The sequence below is a fragment of the Lepidochelys kempii genome, chromosome 10 (assembly GCF_965140265.1).
Source record: "Lepidochelys kempii isolate rLepKem1 chromosome 10, rLepKem1.hap2, whole genome shotgun sequence".
In the NCBI taxonomy this organism is placed as follows: Eukaryota; Metazoa; Chordata; order Testudines; family Cheloniidae; genus Lepidochelys; species Lepidochelys kempii.
This window is the reverse complement of record NC_133265.1, coordinates 17,303,210-17,327,787: the sequence shown is the minus strand read 5'-3', so window position 1 is coordinate 17,327,787 and position 24,578 is coordinate 17,303,210. Positions and strand designations below refer to the sequence as shown.

The window sequence follows — 24,578 nt, the reverse complement described above, 5'->3', positions numbered from 1 at the left end:
TGGTATGTGGCTAAGATAGCCATGTCATGTCCACTGGTCTCCCCTGAAATACCGGAAAGAAGGTGGGGGTAAATTTGAGTGCCATGGCATTATTTCCAAACTGCATTCCCTAGTTATGATTAACGCCGCTCTTTTGCAAAAATGAAAAAGAAATTTGAATTTCTGCTCCCTGCATCCTCTCAGTATTGCCTCTCCTCATGTTCTTACTGCAGAGTACAACCTATTACCGAGAATGAGCTAGTGAAGAGTACAGAAAGGAGATAGATTTCTGGGTCCTCGCTTCATGCGATTCTGGGACTTTGCCCTGTTTGCTTTGCACTGCGCATTTGACTGGCCCAGTGCTGCCAAACAGAAGTCAGTGACTTTTCTTTTTTGCAAACTTTGAGAGAAAATGGGCCTTGGACATTGTGCTGAGCTGACTGACATCGGAAGGTTTGGGCAGTATCTGGAGAGGAAATACTAAAACAGGACTGTCCCGCTGAATACTGTGGGGTTGGTAAGTATGTAATGAGATGCAACGGGGAAGGGGTTGGGGAGGATTAATAAGGGACAGGCCTGAATTAACCCCAGATGTGGACCTTGTATTCACAGCTAGGTTTGGAGCAGAGTTTGCAGCTCAAACCCCAATCTGTAATGGACCAAAGCCAAAGAACCCAAACTTTGCAGAATTTTTTGTTCCATTTCATTCTCTCTCCATCCTTCCACAATCAGAGATGGGCCCAAGAAGGATGTTCCTATGCTGACTCAGGAGGTCTAAGATTAACTCCTGGCTGTCCTACAAGCTTCCTGTGTGACCGGGGCAAGTCACTTCATCTCTGTCTGTTTCCCATCTGTGTAATGGTGATAACAATTAGAGCTGTGTGAAAATTTTTAAAAACCCTCATTTTGGGTCAAACTGACAATGAAATTTTTCAGAATGTTTGGTGAATCAAAAATTTGGAAAAAAAATTGTTTCTGGTTGAACTAAAAATTTCATTTTGATACTGACCCTTTTGAATCTTTCTAATACGTTGTTTAATAACATTAAAGGATTTCTTTTAAATGAAAAGTCATTTCAAACACAAAAAGCGAAATGTTTTGCTTCAAAAATGTTTAAAACAAAACATTATGATTTTTTCAGATTTTTGCTTTTGTTTGTTTTTTTCAACCAAAACAATTTGGCAAAAGTGACACAAATTATCGAAATGTTTCAATGTCACCAGATCCTCATTTTTTTTTGCCCGACAAAGGTTTCAGATGAAAAATTTCACTCAGCTCTAATAATATCTTCCTTCCTCCCACCCCTTGTCTGACTTCTCTATTTAGATTGAAATCTCCTCAGAGCAGAGAATGTTTCTTAGTATGTGTGTGTGTGCGCGCGTGTAATGCCTAGTTCAATTGAGCCCTGGGTTCAGCTGAGGCCCCTACATGCTACTGTAATACAAATAATAATGAAAGTTTGGCTACAAACGCTCCAAAGTCCACAGGCACTTGGATCTGGTGCATTAGTTCAGCTCATTGTAAAGCTGGGAGCCTTCTGTGAAATTTGGATTCTGGCTTGATTTCAAACATCCCATTGCCATGTTCAGAATGTTGCATTCTGGGCTTTTAATTGGGGCCCCTCTCTAATGACACCCCCAAATTAAGGCTGAATTAGATTCAAAAACTCTGACTGGCTGAGCCCATTCTGCAAACTATCTGTTTACTGAGCACTGCGAGTATGGTACAGTCAATGGTGCAGCAGCCCAAGGTTAAGCCCTAGGAACGGAGCCAGCTTTGGGGCTTTCGCTGTCCTAGGCAGACTAAAAACTCTGTCACCCATAGTGCTTAGTCACTCACATAATAAACCTGTCACAAAACATCTTCCTGCCTCAAGCAACCTCCCTTTCTGCTTGTTTGGCAGATCTGGCTCTGCCTGGAAGCTTGCATCATCTTCTGGCTATAGTGCGCTCTCATATCTATATAAGACATATATAGGATTCCCTCATCTCTATAGTTACACCTACCTCTTTTCCATATAGTCTATTGACCTACTGTGCAGTGTTAAGTCTCTGTGCACTTGGAGCTCAATCCTGTAACATGCTGAGCAATCTGTCCTGATCCACCAACGCACTAAGTGTGGGTTTAAGGTGCCTGAAGTCAATGGAGCTAGTCCGTACTTAGAAGTTCAGTGTGTCTCAGATGATTTGCTGGATCAGAACAGAGTGAGCAGGTGAAAGACTGAGCCCTTAGAGAAGATGGCATCTGAAAAAAAGGCTGAAAACAATTGCTTTGAGGGTATTTCAAAACAAAACCAACATGAGCATTGTTTTATGATCCCTATTTGCCAGGACCTTTTAGGAAGAAAATGTTCTGCAGTAAAATGTCTGCCTGAATTAGAGATTGGAGAGACAAGGTAATCTCTTTTATTGGACCAACTTCTGTTGAAGAGCCAACTTCTGTTGGTGATTCGAGCAGAGATAACACATCGTCTCTGGATTAGAGAATGACAGATTGGTGTCAGTAACTCAGAATTCTAAGGTTTCAGAGTAGCAGCCGTGTTAGTCTGTATTCGCAAAAAGAAAAGGAGTACTTGTGGCACCTTAGAGACTAACCAATTTATTTGAGCATAAGCTTTCGTGAGCTACAACTCACTTCATCGGATGCATTTGATGACGTGAGCTGTAGCTCACGAAAGCTTATGCTCAAATAAATTGGTTAGTCTCTAAGGTGCCACAAGTACTCCTTTTCTTTTTTCAGAATTCTAATTTTTCTGTGTTTGCAGGGGTTACGGTACAAATGGTTCTGAAGTAACACTTGCTCACAAATGAGCTACACTTAAAAGACCACATGGGGCTTATTACTATCTGTGCTACAGGAGATGGATCTCAAATGGTTTAGAGGATTAGATCTGCTCTCTGAATTTATCTGACCTTGGATCAGATTGTGCTGGCAATATCGTGCCCAGAGGCTTTCCCCATCCCTGATCAGGCTGGCTGTGTTTTTATTTGTGTGCAGCTTTTCTGTTGGGATGCTTCTCAGCAGTTACAGCCAAAGGTCCGTGCTGGAAGAGTTAATTCATTCAAACAAGTTCTATGACTTTCATTTGCTTAAACATATATCTGTATATGGGTAAAACTGTGAAAACACTTCTGGCTGTAAAATATTGGATTCTGCAATGCTGACCACCTCTGCTTAGGTGAGCGGAAGGGACCTAAAGCAGCTACAGCTTCCCCTGGCTATATGGAAAGTGGGGGGTGTCACCTCCGCAGCACCAGCCCTCACCAAAACCCCACTCTGCCAGGATGCCTCTGTGGAAGTCAGTGTTGCGGGGTTGAAGAGGAATATCAAGGGCAGGAGGGCATCAAACATATGGCCAGCTACTTTACCCAGCATCAACCCCTGCTCAGCCCAGGTATTTTGGCACAAAAATCATCCTAAACTCTGTTGTGTCCTGTCTATAGCCAGTGCTGAGCAGCCAGTGGGGGACTCAGTGAACAGCAGCAGGGTCAAACCTCTATGGCCAAGTCCTCCCCTGCAGGGTAACGAGGTTGTTTCCCATACTGCCCTCTATATCTTGCAGAAGTGGATGTGACTGGGCTACACATGTGGTGCCATATGTTGGGGCTGAAGATTTGCTCCCGCAGTCGTATGACACTAGGGCATATTTTTCTGTGTCTGGGGTTTATTCATCTGGCTTTTCTGCTCTCTCCCAGAAATTGGCCCTTATTTTCTGAAACATCCTGGACTGATTCTCTGAGATTCCACAAATGGAGATTGAGGGACTTTGTTAACACTTGGATACAGTCCAAGTCATCTACAGCAGTTCAGTTTTTAAAGAAAAAAAGCAGCGAAAAGCCTTAGACTGAGGCACTGAGTAAGAGTTAATTGTGGCTGCACGCAGGCACCATGGGAAAAGTTTACTTTAGCAATAGGAGCCTGCTATGACTTCCTAGTGTATCACAGTAATCCTAAAGCAATGGCCAACTGTGTCATTGAACACTGCCTCCAAAATACAGGGAGTAGAGTTAGGTCCACTCTGTTTAGATTTTATTTCTATTTTAACTTATATGTAGTTGTGATGGTTTTGTTTTTTATCTTCTCAGCTACCGAAAGGCATCACCCAACCAGACACACTGACTAATACTGTAAGCCATTCACTATATGTCTCTTATTTTCCCCTATGAGACTGCAGCACATATGATACAAAAAGGAAAGCCACAGGCATACCCGCAACAATGATCCCCATCTAAGCGAATATTAATGTCAGCTCTTGCAACCTAAGATAAACAGAATCTCACTCCCAACTGTTGCAAAGAGCCATTCCCAGAAGCCCAAAGACTTATAAAAGAGGAGCTACCACTTGCCATGAACCTTGCACAAGAAACTAAAGCAGTGAAGGGAATGTAAGAGTGATTAAGAGCACAGCAGATAAAATCATTCAGGGTCATACAAGTGGCCTCTCATTTTGTGCACACACAAGGTTTGCATACACAATTGCTGCAAAATATGTCCTTGGAGAGGCAATGGATGCTGAGGACATTCAGTCAACATTGTGCAGGATGCAGCCTGAAGCCCTCGCAGTCCCACCTCAGTATCACTGTCCCTATTGTTATACTATTCTAGCATCTAAGGCATCAGGGCCCCAATAGATAGGCAGTGTACTAACACATGTTAAAATACAGCCACTCTAGCTATGAGGTTACAATCTAAGTTACCACAAAAAATGCACGTGGACAAAACAAAAGGGAGCTGGTGGAGGACAAGGTAACAACAAAGAAAACCTCTTAAATGCCATGACTATTAGTTGCAGAGCCATCAGTATAGTACGCAGCCTTCATTCATACTCACAGAACTCCACCAGCAGATACTTAGTTTCCTTTAGTGCTCTGTCAAAGTTGCTCTTTTTCAGCACCAGAATGTTGTTCTCCTCTTTGATTTTGGGGAGTCTGGCTTTCTTTGGCTTTGTTTCCTTTGGGCCTATTCCATCCTCTGCTGCAAGACTTGGGAGAAACGGTAACATGAGGAATGAAAGCCACAGTGTCTTCATCCTGCACCTACTGCACTTCGCAGGCACAGAGTGAGAAAAAGGGACTAAGAGCTGAATGTTTGCTGTTAAAATGGCCATTACCTTATCAGCAGACCAAGTGGCTAATTCCCACATGATAACATTGATAACCAAAAGAACACCTTCTTGTCAACTCTTGGAAATGGGCCATCCTGATTATCACTACAAAAGGGTTTTTGTTTTTTTTTCTCCTGCTGATAATAGCTCACCTTAATTGATCACTCTCGTTATAGTGTGTATGGCAACACCCATTTTTTCATGTTCTGTGTGTGTGTGTGTGTCTATCTACCTATTTACCTATCTTCCTACTGACAGGTTTCAGAGTAACAGCTGTGTTAGTCTGTATCTGCAAAAAGAAAAGGAGTACTTGTGGCACCTTAGAGCCTAACCAATTTATTTGAGCATAAGCTTTCATGAGCTACAGCTCACTTCACTGTATTTTCCACTGCATGCATCCGATGAAGTAGGTTTTAGCCCACAAAAGCTTATGCTCAAATAAATTTGTTAGGCTCTAAGGTGCCACAAGTCCTCCTGTTCTTTTTGCTGATACAGACTTACACGGCTGCCACTTGGAAAATTGACAACAAAATCTGCCATGAGTGGAGCCAACCTTGGTCCTCCCCAGGAAAGTCAGAGCTGTTAAATGATATGATCACTTTTTAGCAATGCTTGGAAAACCAATTCCTGGGCAGTTAAGGGGGAAAGGTTCTCATCAATGAGAACAATATCTGGCGAGGGAGAGGGGAAATACTGAATAAAGCTTGGCTATAGAAAGGAGAGTTGGGTTAATAATGTACCTATAATTAAGAACATCAGCTATGTTATTAACTTTACCGAGAGTTGATGTAGAGATGACACGGATGTCCCCATTGGAACTTAGGTGCCTATGAACGTAAGGGGGCCTTGATAACTGCTCTTAAGGATAATATTTGGTCATCTGTTATACTAATGGGACTGCTTACTGAAGGTCTGATCCAAATCCCATTGACATTAGTAGAAAGACTCCCATTGATTTATGAGGGTGTTGGATCATATCCCAAATAAGCTACAAGTCAGTGGGTGAAATCTTGGCTCTGCTGAAATCAGTGAGAGTTTTGTCATTGGCTTCATTGGAGGCAGGATTTCACCTACTTTGAGAAGTGGTAGCAGCATCTGGCCCATAGTAATTAGCTAATGTCTCCATAGACCTCTGAAGGTGCAAAGCACTCTGTAAATTCAAAGCAGTATTACTATAAACTGTTAGAATTCTATACGGTGCATATGTGGGTACCCTTGTCAGAGCATGTTGAAGAATATCCTTACAGAGAGATGGTGCATTACAGGAATAACAGATGGCTTATTTCCCAAAATATTTGCCACATGGTAACTAAAAAAGAAACAGCCTTGTACATTCCTAATGCCCTTTTCTTAGATTATTGACTGGAATGCAATGTAGCATACAGGCCAAAGTTACAGCTTCTGCAGTGGAGACCAAATGGTCTGTTAAAGCAATGAGGAGTCCTTGTGGCACCTCAGAGACTAACAAATTTATTTGGGCATAAGCTTTCGTGACATCTTACTGAACCTCTTCTTTACTGACATTTCCAGGGTGTAAATGGCCATTTCTTTCCTGGGACAAGTATTGAATGGTGTCTTCACCATTATAATTTTTTTTTCATAAAGTAGTCATGCAAAGGGTCAGGATGATACCATTTCTGAGAAAGTCAGGAAACCTGTTCTAGGAGGTCCACTTACTCATGGTTATAGAGGCATCTGGTTTTTGAGAAGAAGAAAGGGAGAACATGAAAATATTTGATAGGGTGTTGGGGAAGGAAGATGTGGTCTAGTGGCTAGGTCCGGTGGCTAGGCCTTGTTTCCAGTCTCCGCTCTGCCATTGTTCTGATCTGTGACCTCGAACAAGACACTTTGCACCTCTGTACCTTAGCTTCTCCATCTGTAGAATGGCAGTCATACTACTATCTTCCTTTGTGGAACACCTGGAGATATAGAGATGAAAAACACTGTATAAAGTGGTGTTACTTGTTCAAAGCACAAACCAAAACTGTTAATTACAAGCTGTTAATTACCAGTCTACAAAGAAAGTCGATAGTGTGCCTGTAAATAGGGATACAGATGTTAGTAACTTATTCAGATCAATAAAAATATAAAATAAAAGTTCTTTAGAAACTAGTCCAAATTTTTTAAAAATATGCCTGGTATTATATGCGCCATTTTAGCAAATGATAAAGTAGAAATGATAGATTATTCTGTAGCTGTATTTTCTCTTTCAGGCATTGTTGCAGTAGGGCCTGATTGGAAGGCACTGAAGTCTGTGGAGAAATTCCATTGACTGCAGTGGGCTTCGGATCAGGCTCATAATGTGACTGGAACCATATTCTCTTATCATGCACATAGAACTCTTAATGAAGTAACTGAGAGCTGTGTGTACAACTTGAGGGAAAGATATGACCCTATATAAACACTGTTGCTAAATCAACAAATGCAAAAGGATTTTGTAAGAATGACTAACAAAAACTAGAAAGAGGTTGGTTTGACTTTGGTTGTATTTTTTCTATAATCTGCTCTTTTCAAAGTCCTTTTATAAGTGACATCCAGGGAATGAAAAAGTATCTAAGAATGTGAAGAGGCCTGCATGGGCTATCTGAGACGAACATCCTTTCAGTAGTTATCTCAGATCACAGCCTAAGCCGCCTCAGTAATAAACCTACAATGACAAGGTCATTTGTTCAAGTAGTTACTCTTCACTGTCTGCCACTGAAACAAGTGATAAGTAACCTAAATCCTTTATGAAGAACCCTTATCAGTGAATACCGCAGTATATTGGGAAAGGTTGTTGACCTCAAAGTTACGGAAAGAGGTTAGAGTAAAGCAGAGTAGTTTAAAGAATGAAGAATACTTGTGGCACCTTAGAGACTAACAAATTTATTTGGGCATAAGCTTTCGAAGCTTTTGCTGATACAGACTAACACGGCTGCTACTCTGAAACCTGTCAGGGTAGTTTAGGAAACAGGCCTGTTGGGGCCAGGTGGCAGAGGGAAAGAGAATCTGTTTGCTGAATTGTGCAGAAAATTGAAAATTCAAGGGTGTAAAAATCATTCACAACAAAATAGCAAAAATGGTCAATACTTTTGCACAGCCTTGGTTATAGGAAATAGTGCTTTATGTCTTTAGAGAACTGTGGAAATACTAAATGCTGCAGAACTGGAATGTTAGCTGTCAATTAATATTATATGCAATGTTGTTGTAGCGGTGTCAGTTGGGTGAGGTAAAATAAAAAGTGAATGTTATATAAATATACTTCTTGGTAAGCGTTCTTTTTAAATGGCCATTCACATTAAAATGTGATACCCTTATTGGGATATGAGTCAAATGCAACATACGGACATTTGGGCCGCATCTGTATATTTTGATATTTTAAAAATTCCTTTGAAACAAAATGCAAATAAAGAAGTTTTAAAGTGATTTAATGTATTTTCAGAGTAGCAGCCGTGTTAGTCTGTATCCGCAAAAAGAAAAGGAGTACCTGTGGCACCTTAGAGACAGGTACTCCTTTTTTTAATGTATTTTATTATTATTACTCTTATTGATAGCTTTGGTAAACACTTTGCTCTGAGTTATCACCGTCCATCTAAGGCTTGCAACACACTTACAAACATCAGTTTATTTAGCCTCACGGTAGTTTTGTGAGGTAGATAAGTATTATTGCTCATTTTACCAAGTCCAACTCCATTAAAATCAATGGAAAGGTTCCCACTGACTTCAGTGGAGTTGGGTCAGTCCCTAAGTGATTTGCCTACAGTCACAAAAGAAGTCTGAGGCAAAGCCGTGACTAGAACCTGGGTTTCTTGACATCTGAAGCTGGGTTTTAATAACCACAACATCATCCTGCTCTCTGTACTGTATGTTCTTATGCATTATTCAGCTCAGATCAGAAGACAGAGAGGGTGATCTAGAGTGTCTTTTAAAAAATTGACGGGTTTCAGAGTAACAGCCGTGTTAGTCTGTATTCACAAAAAGAACGGGAGTACTTGTGGCACCTTAGAGACTAACCAATTTATTTGAGCATAAGCTTTCGTGAGCTACAGCTCACTTCATCGGATGTAGCTCACGAAAGCTCATGCTCAAATAAATTGGTTAGTCTCTAAGGTGTCACAAGTACTCCTTTTCTTTTTAAAAAATTGTTTTGTTTAAATATAAAAGACACCTTACAACTTGTATCTCTGCAAAGTTATCCACTCGATCTGAACTGAAAGGAGTGTATATGTCTTTAGAATCCCATCTTCAGCCTCCTTCTGTTACTTCAGCAGAGATGGATACAGCGTGGATTCATTGTGTCTCTTAATCGTGGGAAAAATAAAGCTATCTGTAGAAGTTGTTCAAAGGAATACTGGATAAACTTTAAAAGAGCATTATAAAGCCTTTTTAAATGTATCGTGCAGTCATCTCTAAAATGGAAAGATGTATTAACTTCCCACCCTCTAAGAAAATAGAACTGGAAAGAAAGAACAATATACAAATACAAAAAGGTTTGTCAGCATTTTTGTAAGTGCATGGTGTTCAGTGTGGCGAATTGCCATCTAGTGGTATGTTGAGGGAACAGCAAAGTCATATAGGCTACTTTTAGTGTGATGAGAAAAGGAGTACATGTGGCACCTTAGAGACTAACCAATTTATTTGAGCATAAGCTTTCGTGAGCTACAGCTCACTTCATCGGATGCATACTGTGGAAAGTGTAGAAGATCTTTTTATATACACACAAAGCATGAAAAAATACCTCCTCCCACCCCACTCTCCTGCTGCTAATAGCTTATCTAAAGTGATCACTCTCCTTACAATGTGTATGATAATCAAGGTGGGCCATTTCCAGCACAAATCCAGGTTTTCTCAACCCCCACCTCCCCCACCACCACACACACAAACCCACTCTCCTGTAATTAGAATGTACAGCTATGGTAAGGACTTGTGGCTTCCACAATGTCTCTGTCCAAGTGCTATGAGCTCAACACACATTCCAACTGACAACACTGTACAGTTTTGTTAGCACTTTTCCATAAGAAGCTAAATCTCATCCAAAATTAACAAGATTAGGTCTCTTTTGTCTCTTTCACTAGTGTAAATCAGGAGTAAGTCCACTGAAGTCAATGGAATTACACTGGTATGAAACTGAATCCGGCCAGAAGAAATGGACTAGAAAGTGAAGTGTTTGGTGTACTCACCACTTGATAATGCTGAAGATAAATATGCTAATGAAAATGCTACTGTCATAAATATAAAGGGAAGGGTAACTACCTTTCTGTATACAGTGCTATAAAATCCCTCCTGGCCAGAGGCAAAATCCTTTCACCTGTAAAGGGTTAAGAAGCTACGGTAACCTCACTGGCACCTGACCCAAAATGACCAGTGAGGGGACAAGATACTTTCAAATCTGGAGGAGGGGGGGAAAGGCTTTTGTCCGTCTGTGTGATACCTTTGCCGGGAACAGATCAAGAATGAAAGCTCTCCAACTCCTGTAAAGTTAGTAAGTAATCTAGCTAGAAAATACATTAGGTTTTCTTTGTTTTTTGGCATGTAAATTCGCTGTGCTGGAGGAAATGTGTATTCCTGTTTTTGTGTCTTTTTGTAACTGAAGGTTTTGCCTAGAGGGATTCTCTATGTTTTGAATCTGACTGCCTGTAAGATTATCTTCCATTCTGATCTTATGGATTTGGTCTCTTATCTTTTTTTGTTCTAATAAAGTTCTGATTTTTAAGAATCTGATTGGGCTTTTTGGGTCTTAAAAATCCAAGGGATTTGTGCTCATCTTGTTTATTCTCAAGCCTCCCCAGGAAAGGGGATGTAAGGGCTTGGGGGGATATTTTTGGGAAATAGGAATTCCAAGTGGTCCTTTCCCTGTTCTTTGTTTAAAACACTTAGTGGTGGCAGTGTTTTACCTAATCCAAGGGCAAAGACTTTGTGCCTTGGGGAATTTTTAACCTGGTAGAAATAAGCTTAGGGGGTCTTTCATGCGGGTCCCTACACGTGTACCCTAGAGTTCAGAGTGGGGAAGGAACCCTGACAGCTACTGTAATTATTTACAAGTTCACAATAATAATTAAGGTAGAAAATTTCAGTTTAAAATAACAAAGTCCATTGGGGGCACAGATTGTCGATAGTTTGTATTCTGTTTGCATTAACTTATCCAACTGTGCTTATTAGACAGCTTTCAGGATGTGACTGTTGGTTTTTGTTATTTGTTTTTGCCATTGCAGATGAATGATCCACCACGAATATTCAATGACTTTTTCATACAGTTGGATAAGTCAGTATCATGAAGACTTTATTTAAATTACGAATTCTCCAGTCCTTGTGGACTCCCCCATCACCTTCTAGATTATTCCACAAAGATAACGGGCGTCTTGTGGCTCACATTGTTTCACACTATGAATCTATAAACCGGTGTGAACAGGAACTGCCAGAACACTTCAACTTTGCAAGTGATGTCCTAGACAAATGGTCTCAGCTGGAAAAGGTAGCAATTATTTTACATCACAGGTATTGGGCCAGATCTTCAGGTGGTGTAAATCAACTATAGAAGAGATATGCTGATTTACACCTGCTGAAGAACTGATCCTTTATTTTCTTTTCTGTCTCAGAAATCTTTGTATCTTTAAGGCATCAGCTGCAAAAGATAATTTGCCTTTTAATGTTAGAGACACCTTAATCTCTCTGTCTGTAACAATAAGGGATCAGCCCACTAGTGAAGTGTGGTCCTTGTTCTTGTTCTTTCTCTTAAACCATTTCATATCTCCTTGCTTATTTTAACTTCTTGAGTTTTCTGCTAGGCTGGGAAGAGACCTGCAATTGCAGCTTTCTGGTGGATAAATGATAAGGGAGATGAGGTGAAGTGGAGCTTTGAGGAGCTGGGATTTTTGTCTAGAAAAGCAGCCAATGTGCTCTCTGACCCATGTGGATTGCAAAGAGAAGACCGAGTAATAGTGATTCTACCTCGGATACCAGAGTGGTGGATACTGAATGTGGCTTGTATCCGAACAGGTTAGTAAAAATATTTGGATATTACTGAATGTGGTGGAGAAAGAAAATAAAATAAAGAATCTGAAAATCACCAAATTAATTTGAAAAGAGTATGTAAGTTAATGAATTGCTAGGCCAATGTGCCTAATTAGTAGCTGTAGTAGTATTGTTCCTTTGTACTGCAGTAGTGTCTCAGAACCCCAGTCATAGACCAAGCCCCCACTGTGATATGCTCTGTACAAATATGGAGCCCTCTGTTACAACCATGCCACCCCAGTGGCTTCAATTACAGGCCAGATTTGGCCAATTATATTATAATTGAAGGCAGAATATATTAATTTGATATAACCAAACAGTTAAACAATTTGGGCTAAGAAGTTGCTGTTATAATTTTGCAAATTTTGTGTCATCTGCAAATTTTATAAGCATTCTGTCCACTCTATCATCCGATTCATTAATGAATGTATTGAATAGTACTGGTCTGTCCTGGGTCCAGTACTCGTCAATAGTTTCATTAATGATTTGGATAATGGAGTGGACAGTATGCTTATCAAATTTGTGGATGACACCTAGCTGAGAGAGGCTGCAAGCACTTTGGATGACAAGATTAGAATTCAAAAGGACCTTGATAAATTGAGAATGGGTTTGAATCAACAAGATGAAATTCAGCAAAGACAAGTGCAAAGGTAGGAAAAACCGAATGTATACAAAATGGGGAATCACTGGCCAGGTACTAGTACTGCTGAAAAAGATCTGGCATATTGGTGGATCACAAATGAATCAACAATGTGATGCAGTTGCAACAAAGGCTGGTATCATTCTGGGGTGTATGAACAGGACTGTTGTATGTTTAAATCTTTGCCAGAAGCTGGGAATGCGCAACAGGGAATGGGTCATTTGATGATTACCTATTCATTCCCTCTGGGGCACCTGGCATTGGCGGATGACAGGATACTGGGCTAGATGGGCTTTTGGTCTGACCCAGTATGGCCATTCTTATGTTCTTAAATGGGCTGAATCAAACCCCAGCTCTAAACATCTTCAACTTTGGCGTATTCAAGATCTTGACTAACAGTTGGTAACTTGGGCCCATCTTTACTCATGATCTGAAATAATTGCTTGTTCATTCTTAACATGGACTTTGCCATCATATCATTGATATGATCTTCATGTGTGTTCTCTAAGGTGTGGGCTCTTTATAAGTGACTCCATTTCTCTGTGGCTGGTGTGCCTACTGTCATCTAACTAAAAACATTTTAAAAATTCATCCTCAATTTAGAAAAATAACATTGTTGCTCTTTTCTAGGAATTGTCTTTATTCCAGGGACATCCCAATTAACGGCCAAAGACATTTTCTATCGACTCCAGGCTTCGAAGGCCAAGTGCATCATTACCAATGACACACTGGCACCTGCAGTGGATTCTGTCATGCCTGATTGCCAGTTTCTGAAAACCAAGCTAATTGTTTCTGAAGGCAGCAGGGATGGGTGGCTAAACTTCCAAGAGCTACTAAAGTAGGTATCAGCTGTTTTAGCAATGTCACTATGAGATTAAACAAAAGCCAGGTGTATCAGTTAGATAAACTGATGAGGAATCCTTCACTTTAGAATCCATTTCTAGCATAGACTCATAGACTTTAAGGTCAGAAGGGACTATCATGATCATCTAGTCCAGCGGTTCTCGAACTGTGGGTCTGGACCCCAAAGTGGGTCCCGACCCCATTTTAATGGGGTCACCAAGGCCAGCATTAGACTTGCTGGGACTCGGGGCAGAAGCTGAAGCCCGAGTTCCACCCTCACTGCTTGGGCTGCAGCCTCCTCTTCCCCCACCACCCCGCCCTGGGGCGGCAGGGCTTGGGCTGCCTCCCCACTCCATGTCATGTAGTAACTTTGTTGTCAGAAGGGGGTTGTGGTGCAATGAAGTTCGAGACCCCCTGATCTAGTCTGACCTCCTGCACATTGCAGGCCACAGAAGCTCACCCACCGCCTCCTGTAATAGACCCCCTAACACCTGGCTGAAGCCCTCAAATCATGATTTAAAGACTTCAAGTTACAGAGACTCCACCATCTACACTAGTTTAAACCTGCAAGTCACCCATGCCCCATGCTGCAGAGGAAGACGAAAAACCTCCAGGGTCTCTGCCAATCTGACCTCGGGGGAAAATTCCCTCCCAACCCCAAATATGGCAATCAGTTAAACCCTGAGCCAACACCTGGGAAAGAATTCTCTGTAGTAACTCAGAGCCCTACTGCATCTGGCATCCCAACACAAGCCATTGGGGATATTGCTTCCAGCAGTCACAGATCAGCTACGAGCCATTGTAGGCAGTCTCATCAGACCATCCCCTCCATAAGCTTATCAAGCTCAGTCTTGAGTTAGGTTTTTTTCCCCTGATGCTCCCCTTGGAAGATTTGAATGAAAAGCTTTGCCATCCTTCCACTCGCTCACTCTAGTTACTGCATTAACTTTAATTTCTCTTCCTTGCCTTCAGGGCCCTGAAGAGCTCTCTCCTGGCCTGTGCCTTAGACCTTCTGTCTTTGCACGTTCCCCCAGACTCCATTCTGTCAACAACACCAGCCACAAAGCGCCATTCATTTCCCTCTCCCATTCCACAACTTTGTCCTGGTTGCCTCATTTGTGTGCAGTAACTTACCCACCTTCTTGTCAGATCAGGCCTTCTCACAGCTTGCTGCTGTTTCTACAATGCCCACAAAAGAGCAATTTACAACCCCAAAGCCTCCCTTTGCAATTTATCTTATCTGTGCCTGTTTTTAGAGCCCAATCCAAAGCCCACTGAAGTCAGCAGAAAGATCCCCTTGACTTCACTGGATTTTGAACCAGAGCCTTAGACTGTGAGTTCTGCGGGGCTGTGACTGGTTTTGCTTGTGAATGCTGTTCAGCTTTGAGCCTCTGGACATCTCTGAGTAAATAATTATAGAAAAAACCTCTAGAATATGCTGTTGGTTCTCATACCTTAGATTGCATGAGCTCCCACATGGAGGCACAGTCTGTCAATAGCAGAATCCCTGGAGTTAGTCTGTATTGCTGTATTCTACAGAGTCATAACTAGTGCAGCTGTTTATTTTGTAAGACTAGTAACCGAGCCCAGCATTGCTCTGTTAATGTCTGAACTGTAGCAGGTTTCAGAGTAACAGCCGTGTTAGTCTGTATTCGCAAAAAGAAAAGGAGTACTTGTGGCACCTTAGAGACTAACCAATTTATTTGAGCATGAGCTTTCGTGAGCTACAGCTCACTTCATCGGATGCATACTGTGGAAACTGCAGAAGACATTATATACACAGAGACCATGAAACAATATCTCTTCCCACCCCACTCTCCTGCTGGTAATAGCTTATCTACAGTGATCATCAAGTTGGGCCATTTCCAGCACAAATCCAGGTTTTCTCACCCTTTCCCCCCCCCCCCCGCCAACTCACTCTCCTGCTGGTAATAGCCCATCCAAAGTGACCACTCTCTTTAAAATGTGTATGATAATCAAGGTGGCCCATTTCCAGCACAAATCCAGGTTTTCTCACCCCCCACCCCCCTCCAAAAACCACACACACAAACTCACTTTCCTGCTGGTAATAGCTCATCCAAAGTGACCACTCTCCCTACAATGTGCACGATAATCAATGATAACCACCTTGATTATCATGCACATTGTAGGGAGAGTGGTCACTTTGGATGAGCTATTACCAGCAGGAGAGTGAATTTGTGTGTGTATGGGGGTGGGGGGGTGAGAGAACCTGTATTTGTGCTGGAAATGGCCCACCTTGATTATCATGCACATTGCAGGGAGAGTGGTCGCTTTGGGTAAGCTATTACCAGCAGGAGAGCAAGTTTTTGTGTGTGTGTTTTTTTGAAAAAAAGGGGAGGGGGTGAGAAAACCTGTATTTGTGCTGGAAATGGCCCACCTTGATTTTCATACACATTGTGAGGAGAGTGGTCACTTTGGATAAGCTATTACCAGCAGGAGAGTGAGTTTGTGTGTGTGGTTTTTGGAGGGGGGTGGGGGGTGAGAAAACCTGGATTTGTGCTGGAAATGGGCCACCTTGATTATCATACACATTTTAAAGAGAGTGGTCACTTTGGATGGGTTATTACCAGCAGGAGAGTGAGTTTGTGTGTGTGGGGGGTGGGGGGCGGAGGGTGAGAAAACCTGGATTTGTGCTGGAAATGGCCCAACTTGATGATCAGTGTAGATAAGCTATTACCAGCAGGAGAGTGGGGTGGGAGGAGGTATTGTTTCATGGTCTCTGTGTATATAATGTCTTCTGCAGTTTCCATGGTATGCATCCGATGAAGTGAGCTGTAGCTCACGAAAGCTCATGCTCAAATAAATTGGTTAGTCTCTAAGGTGCCACAAGTACTCCTTTTCTTTTTGTGAACTGTAGCAAATATTGTGGGCTCTTTTGAAAAGAGTGCATAGAGTCACTGTTAGGAATTATGTGTTCCACAGGGTGGCACCGGCTGACCATAACTGCATCAAGACCAAGAGTCGAGACCCAATGCTCATCTATTTTACCAGTGGAAGCACAGGACCTCCAAAAATGGTTGAACATTCCCACAGTAGTTACGGCTTAGGATTTACAGTCAGTGGCAGGTATAACCCCTAATTGATCCTAAGAGTCTGACCTAGTGACAAGATCCCTTGTTGAAGGTAAAGGAGGCAGTGACAGTAAAAGCCTTATAAAATTAGATATTTCAATAGCAAAGAAACCTGCTTTCCCCTCCCCCTTAAAACCACGATGAAAAGCTTTTTACAGCAAGAAATTGCAATTCAAATCATCAGCAATAATGATTTGTCACCCAAGGGACAGGGTAAGTGGACTATTCCACTTGCAGAAAAACAGGATAAAGCTCAATTTTTAATAGCACATGGGCATTTCCTGAAAACTAAAGTTTCCTGGGCCAGATCCTCAACTGGTATAAATTGTCATAGCTTGGTTGAAACCAATGGCAATGTGCTGATTTACACCAGATAAGGATCTTGCCTCTTGATTTTTGCTTCATGGGGAGGGTGAAATTTCAAGAAAATTTAAAAAAATCTAACAAATCATGGTGCAAAATGTTACCCCAAATGACCACCTCTTGAGTGAAGAAGAGAGAGTGGCCAATTTCTTTCTTTCTTCTGTTTATATCTGCATTACCTTTATTTCCAGCTACTGTGCAATATTGGAATATTCTTTTAATTGAAGTAAGAGGTGACACACATGTCAGACAATACAAGAAGAAAACATAGTCATGTGCAGAGGTCTTCAAAAGTGCGGCATGCTCAGGTCCTAATGATGTCATTGAGAGCACCTCTGGAAATCAGGCTATATCTGTTACCCAAAAGAACATTGGTGCTGAGCGTCAAGTATGGGGAATACTAGAGTCACTGTGCAAAACACTGGGGTTGAATCTCAAATGCACTTGGGATCAGCCGTGTTTGGAGTGTAACCTGAACTTGTGAAGCTTGAATGAAAACTTCTTGTACTCCCTGGTCCTGATCTAAAGGTGATTGTAATAGAAACACTCCTGTGGACTTCAGTGAGCTTTGAAGCAGCCTTGTCTGGTTATCTATCATTCTGAGGCTTCCCGTTGTATTTTGAGTTTCAACTTTATTGATAACCATATGACTGAGAGAGTCAATAAAAGTCATTTCCTTCAGGTTCCTAGAGAAAGAGCCTGTGGTTTAGCTGCTCTCTCTGATCTGGGTGTGGGGGGGGGAGAATCTCCAAATGCTGCATTCAGCTCTGGAGCTGGATGAAGGCTTTGTGGCTCGAGCCCACTGCTGTAAATAACACATTCTAGAAGAAAATAGTAAATTTGAAACATGAAAAGAGAGAGAGAAAGAAAAGAGGAGGGGCCCAAGAGAGGAGAGGGGAAGGATCTTTATGATTAAATTTAATTTCTTATGAACTTTGTGCCGTTCAGTGAATGTGGCTTGCTGAAACCACATCTTCTAAATGAGGCCTCCAGCCCCTTTTCCTTATTATCTAGTAACCTGCATTCCACTCTCTCATGCTGCATGCGACAGCCTCTGACAGTAGATAAATTCTTTCCCTCTGAATTATCAGGTACTGGCTGAATCTGACTCCCTCAGATATATTCTGGAATACGTCAGACACAGGATGGGTCAAGTCAGCCTGGAGCAGCTTTTTTTCTCCCTGGAGTAGCGGATCGTGTGTCTTTATACACAACATGCCACAGTTTGAACCAACAACCGTCGCAAATGTAAGAATAACAATTCACACTGCAGGTTTTATTTCTATTTTGCATAAGTGAAGCAGACCCCGACAATTCAGAATCAAATACACACTGACCCTCATAGAATCATAGAATATCAGGATTGGAAGGGTCCTCAGGAGGTCATCTAATCCAACCCCCTGCTCAAAGCAGGACCAATCCCCAATTTTTGCCCCATATCCCTAAATGGCCCCTTCAAGGATTGAACTCACAACCCTGGATTTAGCAGGCCAAAGCTCAAACCACTGAGCTATCCCTCCCCCCAGTACACACCACTCACCCCCTTCTCCCCCCAGCAGCACCAGGCTCCCTTATTTTTAGTGCCTTCTGAGGAAAGGGGCAGGCAATGTCCTATATGCACCCTCTCTCACCCTGGATTTTCAAACAGTGGCTGACGGGCCCACTTCTCCCTGTTGTGTGTCAAGGATCCAGCCACAGAGCCCACTCCCCTTCACATCAACATCTTCTGAACACAGGACAGCCTGTTTTCCTAAGTACAAGGCTGGGAAAGGCTCATCCAGTCCCACTGCTGCCAGTGATCAGGGCTTTTTCTTCAATCTGGAACATAGTAGCCTTGGGTAGTAATTAGCAGCCCTGACATTAGAAACACCAGATATTCAGTCTGATCATTAACCTCTTCATGACTGTCGGAGGGTGAATACTTTTAACGGCTAATGGCAATAGGACTGAATGATACAGATCCTGAGACATCACTGGCTTTCCTTACTGAAGTTGAGGGCCAAATTCTTCCCCTTTGTTGAAGTCCATGGCGTTCCCCATTGTGAATTTGACCACTACATTTAAAATTGTAGGCACTCCAGTTCCACAGTGGTAGGTACGGTACAGGAACCTGAATGGTTCACCAAGATGGTGTTTTCTATGGCACCCATAGCCCCATTAGCCACGCACACATTTGCAGGATCAGGCCCCAATCCATCCTTTCTGTTCAATCTGGTAACTTTCCAATTTTTAATTTTTCCAGACTCTCTCAAGGTATCCCATAACCACTTTCTGCACAGCACCAACTGCCTACTGCATGCTTGTGCAGCACGGTGTTACCAGGTACCATACATCTGCTTATTGGTAATAGTAAATAGAGACGCATTCTTAGTGATAGGACAGGTCTCGTTGTTTGGTTCACTACACTGTTTTCATTTTATTTTCTGCTTTAAATGGCACCTTGTTAAGGGGTCATTCTAACAAGAGAAAATGTTGTGCTGGAATCCTAGAGCCAACAAAAACCCCACAAATTCAGTTCCTGTGCAATATGGGAGCAAATCTTTGGAAAGACAATAAGGATGAACCAAGCCAGTTTGGGCAAATGCAGCTACCTTCAAACATGAGATTGTTTTAAGGCCCAAAGGTAGCTTGAGGCAAGATATGGCCAACTTTTAGGCAAGACTGGATAAGAGTTATACCTGTGTAAGGCAGAATTTGTCCCATACATTTGAAAGTAAAATGAGCAGTTAAATTGGCCGCTCACAAATTGATATTTATTCGGAAGTTGTATCCAATGATATGCTATTCTCTGGAAATATTCAGCTCAAATGGATGTGGTATATATGTGTTCCTAGCAGTTGTTACACACTGGATAACATATGCAGTTTATTCAGATCTGATCCTGGCCTTCTGGGGTCTTGTAGCCAGAAGAGCAGGTCTCGCATATATGTTTTAATCCTGCCACAGTTGACTCCTGTCTTGGAAGTGAATCAAAGTTCTGCGCTGCCAACAGCAATGGTGTGAGAGATCTTGGTACCAGTGGGTTACTTTTCTGAGCACAGCTATACAAACCCTCTGCTCTTCTCCACTGTCATAGTATGCTTGTTCACTGGCATAAGTTAGCTGAGATCTCCTGAGTTTTCTTGAGTTAGCTCTTCCAAGAAACAGCTGCTCTTTCTTTTCTGTTGACCTCCATAAACGTTTCATTTGCAAGGGATTCCCATCCTGGTACCACTGAAGCAAATGGAAGCTTTGCATTGACTTCACTGGAAACTAGATCAGGACCTAAGATGATCTAAGAGTCAAAGTACAACCTTCTACAGCATGATGATTATTTGTTTTCCACAATGGCACGTGAGGTTGAGTGGCACGTGAGGTTGAGGCATGTGTCAACAGTTTAAAGTTGAGGGAGGTTGGCCAGCTAAAACCATTTGAAAACTGAAGGGTTATTGATTCTTATTGTTTTCTGTTCCTCTCGAGTTACAAGTTCATGAGTCTGCGTCACTGTGTGACTGGAGGGGAGCCACTCAATCCAGAAGTGATGGAGCAATGGAAAACCCAAACAGGTCTGGATATCTATGAAGGCTATGGCCAGACGGAAACAGTACGTCTGCACTAATTATCACATGGTAACCTCTAACAATGTAATCTTACAGGGACATGATGCATCTGTCAAACCGTGGGAAAGGGCAGGAATTTACTTAGTTCAAAGTTGTTAAGGAAGCTATAGGTGAATTAGGTATTGAGTTTTATATAATCAACATAACAACTAGACGTATAGATTTTAAAGCCTGAATGATCCATTATGATTATCAAATCTGACCTCCTGCATAACACAGGCCACAGAATTTCACCTAATGATTTTTTCTGCAAGCCCAGTAACTTGTGGCTGAACTGGAGCAACATTTTGAGAAAGAGAAACTAGAAGTAATTAGCTACAAAAACCCATGTGCCATGCTTTGAATTGCAACAGAAAACAGAAAACCAGCTTCATAGCAAGATCTGTGTATATAGAAATTTAGGGTCTGAACATAACAAAAATACTTAGGGCCAAATTCAGCCCTTCTTTAATTTTATCTTCAAAGTGGACACACAGTAATGCTGCAAGACCAGGGTCCCTTTACATCCCTTTTCTGGAAAGCTGAGGTGTGTCCACAGAGCCACCCACACAGCCAGCCAGGTACACAAGCAATCTCAGCAGGGGAGGTGCATAGTGGAGGTGGGAAACATGCACTGAAATGTGTGGACAGTGCCTCTTGGCAGCGACGCTGAACCATCAACTGATCTCTCTTGCTGGGAGTGGGTTTGTGGGAAGAGAAAAGTTGTGTGCCACTTGACAATTTTGTTTTCTCTTCATACAAATATTCAGAAGAGGTGACATGGAGTTGGCCCTCAAAAGTTATCACATGTGAACATTGTCAGCTAGATTAAAATCACTAAGAACCAAATAAAAACCCATGTATTATACAGGTAACAATATGTGCCAACGTGAAAGGAATGAAAATTAAACCAGGCTCTATGGGAAAGGCATCTCCACCTTATGATGTTCAGGTATGTTGATACATTTTCCTGGCTGAGCTCTATCTAAAAGATAGTTCTCATCCTCTTCTCCTCATATTATAGTTGTGAACTGTAAAGAAATTACATTGGACCAGTCAAAACAATCATGTTTTTCTTCCTGCAGGTTGTAGGTGACCAGGGTGATATTTTGCCTCGAGGAGAAGAAGGAAACATTGCCATCCGAATCAAACCTACAAGGCCATTTTGTCTTTTCTCTCAGTATTTAGTAAGGAGACTTCTTATTATATTCAGAAAGTTTCATGCCACTTCTCAGACGTATTGAGAAGTCCATCGGTAAAATCCTGGCTCTATTGAAATCAATGGCAAAATTTCCTTTGACTTGAATGGGGCCAGGATGTCACCCAACATGTCCACAAGGTCTCTTAGGGTAAGTCTATGCTGCAGTTAAACACCCACAGCTGGCCCTTGTCAGCTGATTCAGGTTCCCTGAGCTCAGGCTACAGGGCTGTTTAATTGTGGTGTAGATGCTTAGGCTCTGGGACCCTGCAAGGGGGAAGGGTCCTAGAGCCCAGGCTCCAACCTGACCCCAAATATCTACACTGTAATGTTATAGCCCCATAGTCTGAGCCCCACAGCCTGAGTAGCTGACATGAGCCAGTTGCAGGTGTTTTACTGCAGTGTAGACATACCCCAAGAGTCCCATTCTGCTTCACGGTTTCCTCCTTGCTATGAGGTGGGGCAGGCAGCACATTATTCCAGATCTCTATCTGGCACAGCATACATCCCCTGACATCCCAACACAGCTTTGTTGGTCTGTATGCTCAGTGCTCCACCAATTCCCACTCCTTCCATTCACCTGCAGGGGTGGAGAATGATGTAGCAGCTCTGCAGAAGCTGCTCTGCCCCCCCTACAGCTACCCAGGGACATTAAGAGATGTCATATTCCCCTGCACCTATGCAAGCCATCCAAGATTTTGGCCCTTTGAGTCTACGTTCTGCTGAAGAATATAGAGCATGTGTTCCGGCTATATCCTGCATGTGTGGTCTTTTTGTCCTGCCCTCTGTTGGAGACATCATCACACCTGATGAAGTGTGATTGATCTTAGCTAAATATTAGTATACAAACCACAGTACTGAAATTTCAATGCATGGGTGATCATTTTGTCTTTTAAATGGTGATGGTATATACTCCCTAACATGACGACACAAATGAGAATGTTTCATAGGTTAGTGCTAGTGTAACAGGCTTGTAAAGTGTGTATCCTGTTGTCTTCCTCAGTGGATTGTCCTCATGGAGGGTAACTACTCCTGTAGCTTATGGACGTACTCCTTGAGATAAAGTGGTAGAGAACTGTGTTTTGCTACTGAAACTCTAAGCTCAAAACCTCCCCTGTCATTGCACTAGTAAATAATAATTTCTCTCTTGAGAAGGAGGGTTGTATATTTGAATAATTAGTTCTGCTGAGGGGAATTTCTGACGGAACACATCTTTCCCTTCTCCCTCTAACACACAGTGCTAATCAGTGTGGCTATATTTTTAAATTCAAATCATAATATTACGCAGAATACACTAGTCTTGGAAATATATGATGATACTGTACTGATCAAGTTTTATTTCTGTGCACTATAGCAAGATGGATGGATTACACTGCACTAAAGATCAGTTAAGGTGTGTGAAATGTTGTTTGATTGTTGTCAGGATAACCCAGAGAAAACTGCCTCCACAGAGCATGGGAATTTTTATATCACTGGGGACAGAGGGATTATGGATGAAGAAGGATACTTTTGGTTTGTTGGAAGGTCTGACGATATCATTAATTCTTCAGGGTAGGTCCATTACTGTTGGGTTTGCAGGTTTGTCTTACAATGTTGCTCTGTAGTATCACAAAATACAATTAAAAAAACCCTTTTTCATGAAAAGATCAATAGTTTCATGCCAACGCTCTCTCTTAGATATCGTATCGGACCATTTGAAGTAGAAAGTGCCTTGATACAGCACCCAGCAGTCGCAGAATCAGCTGTTGCCAGCAGCCCAGACCCTATCAGAGGAGAGGTAAAAGGGCTGATATAGAAAGACATACTCTTTCAGTGAAATGTAGAGTTCCTGCTCTACACTTGCTTGGAATGAGTTGCAGATGCTGGGAAAAAAGCTTGGAATATAGTTTTAGGTGTCATTATTACAAAAGATCAAACATGGAAAAAAAAATTTTATGAAGAAATTTGAAATTTCAACTTCGTTTCCATATTACAGAATTTGACATGGAACAATTTTTTGTTTTGTCAAAAAAATTCTGAAATATTTTTTCAACAAAAATTGATTTTTTTAATCATCTGTGTTTATCCTTTTCTCCCTTTTTTCTCACAGAGGACAGTAAAATTAATTAAATCCAATGGCTTTCTTTTTTTTCTTTTTCCTGCTCTGTAACTTTTCAAAATTTCCCCAGCTTTAGGAGAGTGTCAGAGTTACAGTTTCTTTTATCTTTTTGCAGCTGTTACTTTTCAAAACTTCCTCCACTTTGGAAAAGTTAGAGTGGAAAAAAAAAGAAAGAAAAAGTAAAATAAAGAACCATCCTGGACATGATTAATTCTGTTGCATTCAGAGGCAAACAGGAAAAGGGAGGGAGAAAAAGGAAAAATAAAATTCTAAATTTGAAATTCACCATTTTGATGAAACACTGGATTTTTAAAAAACTGATGTTTTTCAGTTTAAAAATATGAAACTTTTCATCTTAAAGTTTCAGATGAAAATTTTAGACCAGCTCTAGACGTTATCTAGTTTTCTTTTTTTAAGTGAATGAGCATGTGAAAAAGCATTGTAGAAATGGTACCTCTTCCAATGTAGTATTTCGAGAGACAAGGTAGGTGAGGTAATATCTTTAATTGGACGAGCTTCTGTTGATGAAAGAGACAAGCTTTCGAGCTACACAGAGCTCTTCTTCAGGTCTGTGTGGCTTGAAAGCTTGTCTCTCTCACCAACAGAAGTTGGTCCAATAAAAGATATTACCTCCCCCACCTTGTGTCTCTAATATCCAGGGACCAACACGGCTACAACAACACTGCAAACAAG

At 41.7% G+C, this 24,578-nt stretch overlaps 2 protein-coding genes across 12 annotated transcripts in view; one reads left to right on the top strand and one right to left on the bottom strand.

The window, feature by feature from the left end:
• Nucleotides 1-24,578, bottom strand: part of PDILT (protein disulfide isomerase like, testis expressed) — a 64,785-nt gene that overhangs the window by 36,088 nt on the left and 4,119 nt on the right. Inside the window, exons 1-3 of one of the 6 annotated variants that reach the window (XM_073362266.1) lie at nucleotides 15,011-15,085; nucleotides 6,761-7,002; nucleotides 4,810-5,018 (exon numbers count right to left, since the gene is read on the bottom strand). In XM_073362266.1, coding sequence (XP_073218367.1) covers nucleotides 4,810-5,008 — 199 coding nt within the window. In that variant the 5' untranslated portion in view covers nucleotides 5,009-5,018; nucleotides 6,761-7,002; nucleotides 15,011-15,085. Of the gene's footprint in view, nucleotides 1-4,809; nucleotides 5,087-6,760; nucleotides 7,003-14,690; nucleotides 14,762-15,010; nucleotides 15,086-24,578 lie in introns of those variants that run through there. The other 5 variants (XM_073362263.1, XM_073362264.1, XM_073362265.1 and 2 more) reach the window with 5 other exon arrangements.
• LOC140918268 (acyl-coenzyme A synthetase ACSM4, mitochondrial-like) overlaps nucleotides 341-24,578 on the top strand; it is a 27,276-nt gene continuing 3,038 nt past the window's right edge. The window contains exons 1-13 of one of the 6 annotated variants that reach the window (XM_073362258.1): nucleotides 341-496; nucleotides 4,065-4,106; nucleotides 11,275-11,534; nucleotides 11,848-12,058; nucleotides 13,344-13,551; nucleotides 16,500-16,643; nucleotides 18,103-18,259; nucleotides 19,254-19,333; nucleotides 20,471-20,594; nucleotides 21,461-21,541; nucleotides 21,675-21,776; nucleotides 23,211-23,338; nucleotides 23,465-23,564. In XM_073362258.1, the coding sequence (XP_073218359.1) occupies nucleotides 11,334-11,534; nucleotides 11,848-12,058; nucleotides 13,344-13,551; nucleotides 16,500-16,643; nucleotides 18,103-18,259; nucleotides 19,254-19,333; nucleotides 20,471-20,594; nucleotides 21,461-21,541; nucleotides 21,675-21,776; nucleotides 23,211-23,338; nucleotides 23,465-23,564 (1,536 nt within the window). In that variant the 5' untranslated portion in view covers nucleotides 341-496; nucleotides 4,065-4,106; nucleotides 11,275-11,333. Of the gene's footprint in view, nucleotides 497-4,064; nucleotides 4,107-9,507; nucleotides 9,553-10,449; nucleotides 10,545-11,274; nucleotides 11,535-11,847; nucleotides 12,059-13,343; nucleotides 13,556-16,499; nucleotides 16,644-18,102; nucleotides 18,260-19,253; nucleotides 19,334-20,470; nucleotides 20,595-21,460; nucleotides 21,542-21,674; nucleotides 21,777-23,210; nucleotides 23,339-23,464; nucleotides 23,565-24,578 lie in introns of those variants that run through there. The other 5 variants (XM_073362254.1, XM_073362259.1, XM_073362257.1 and 2 more) reach the window with 5 other exon arrangements.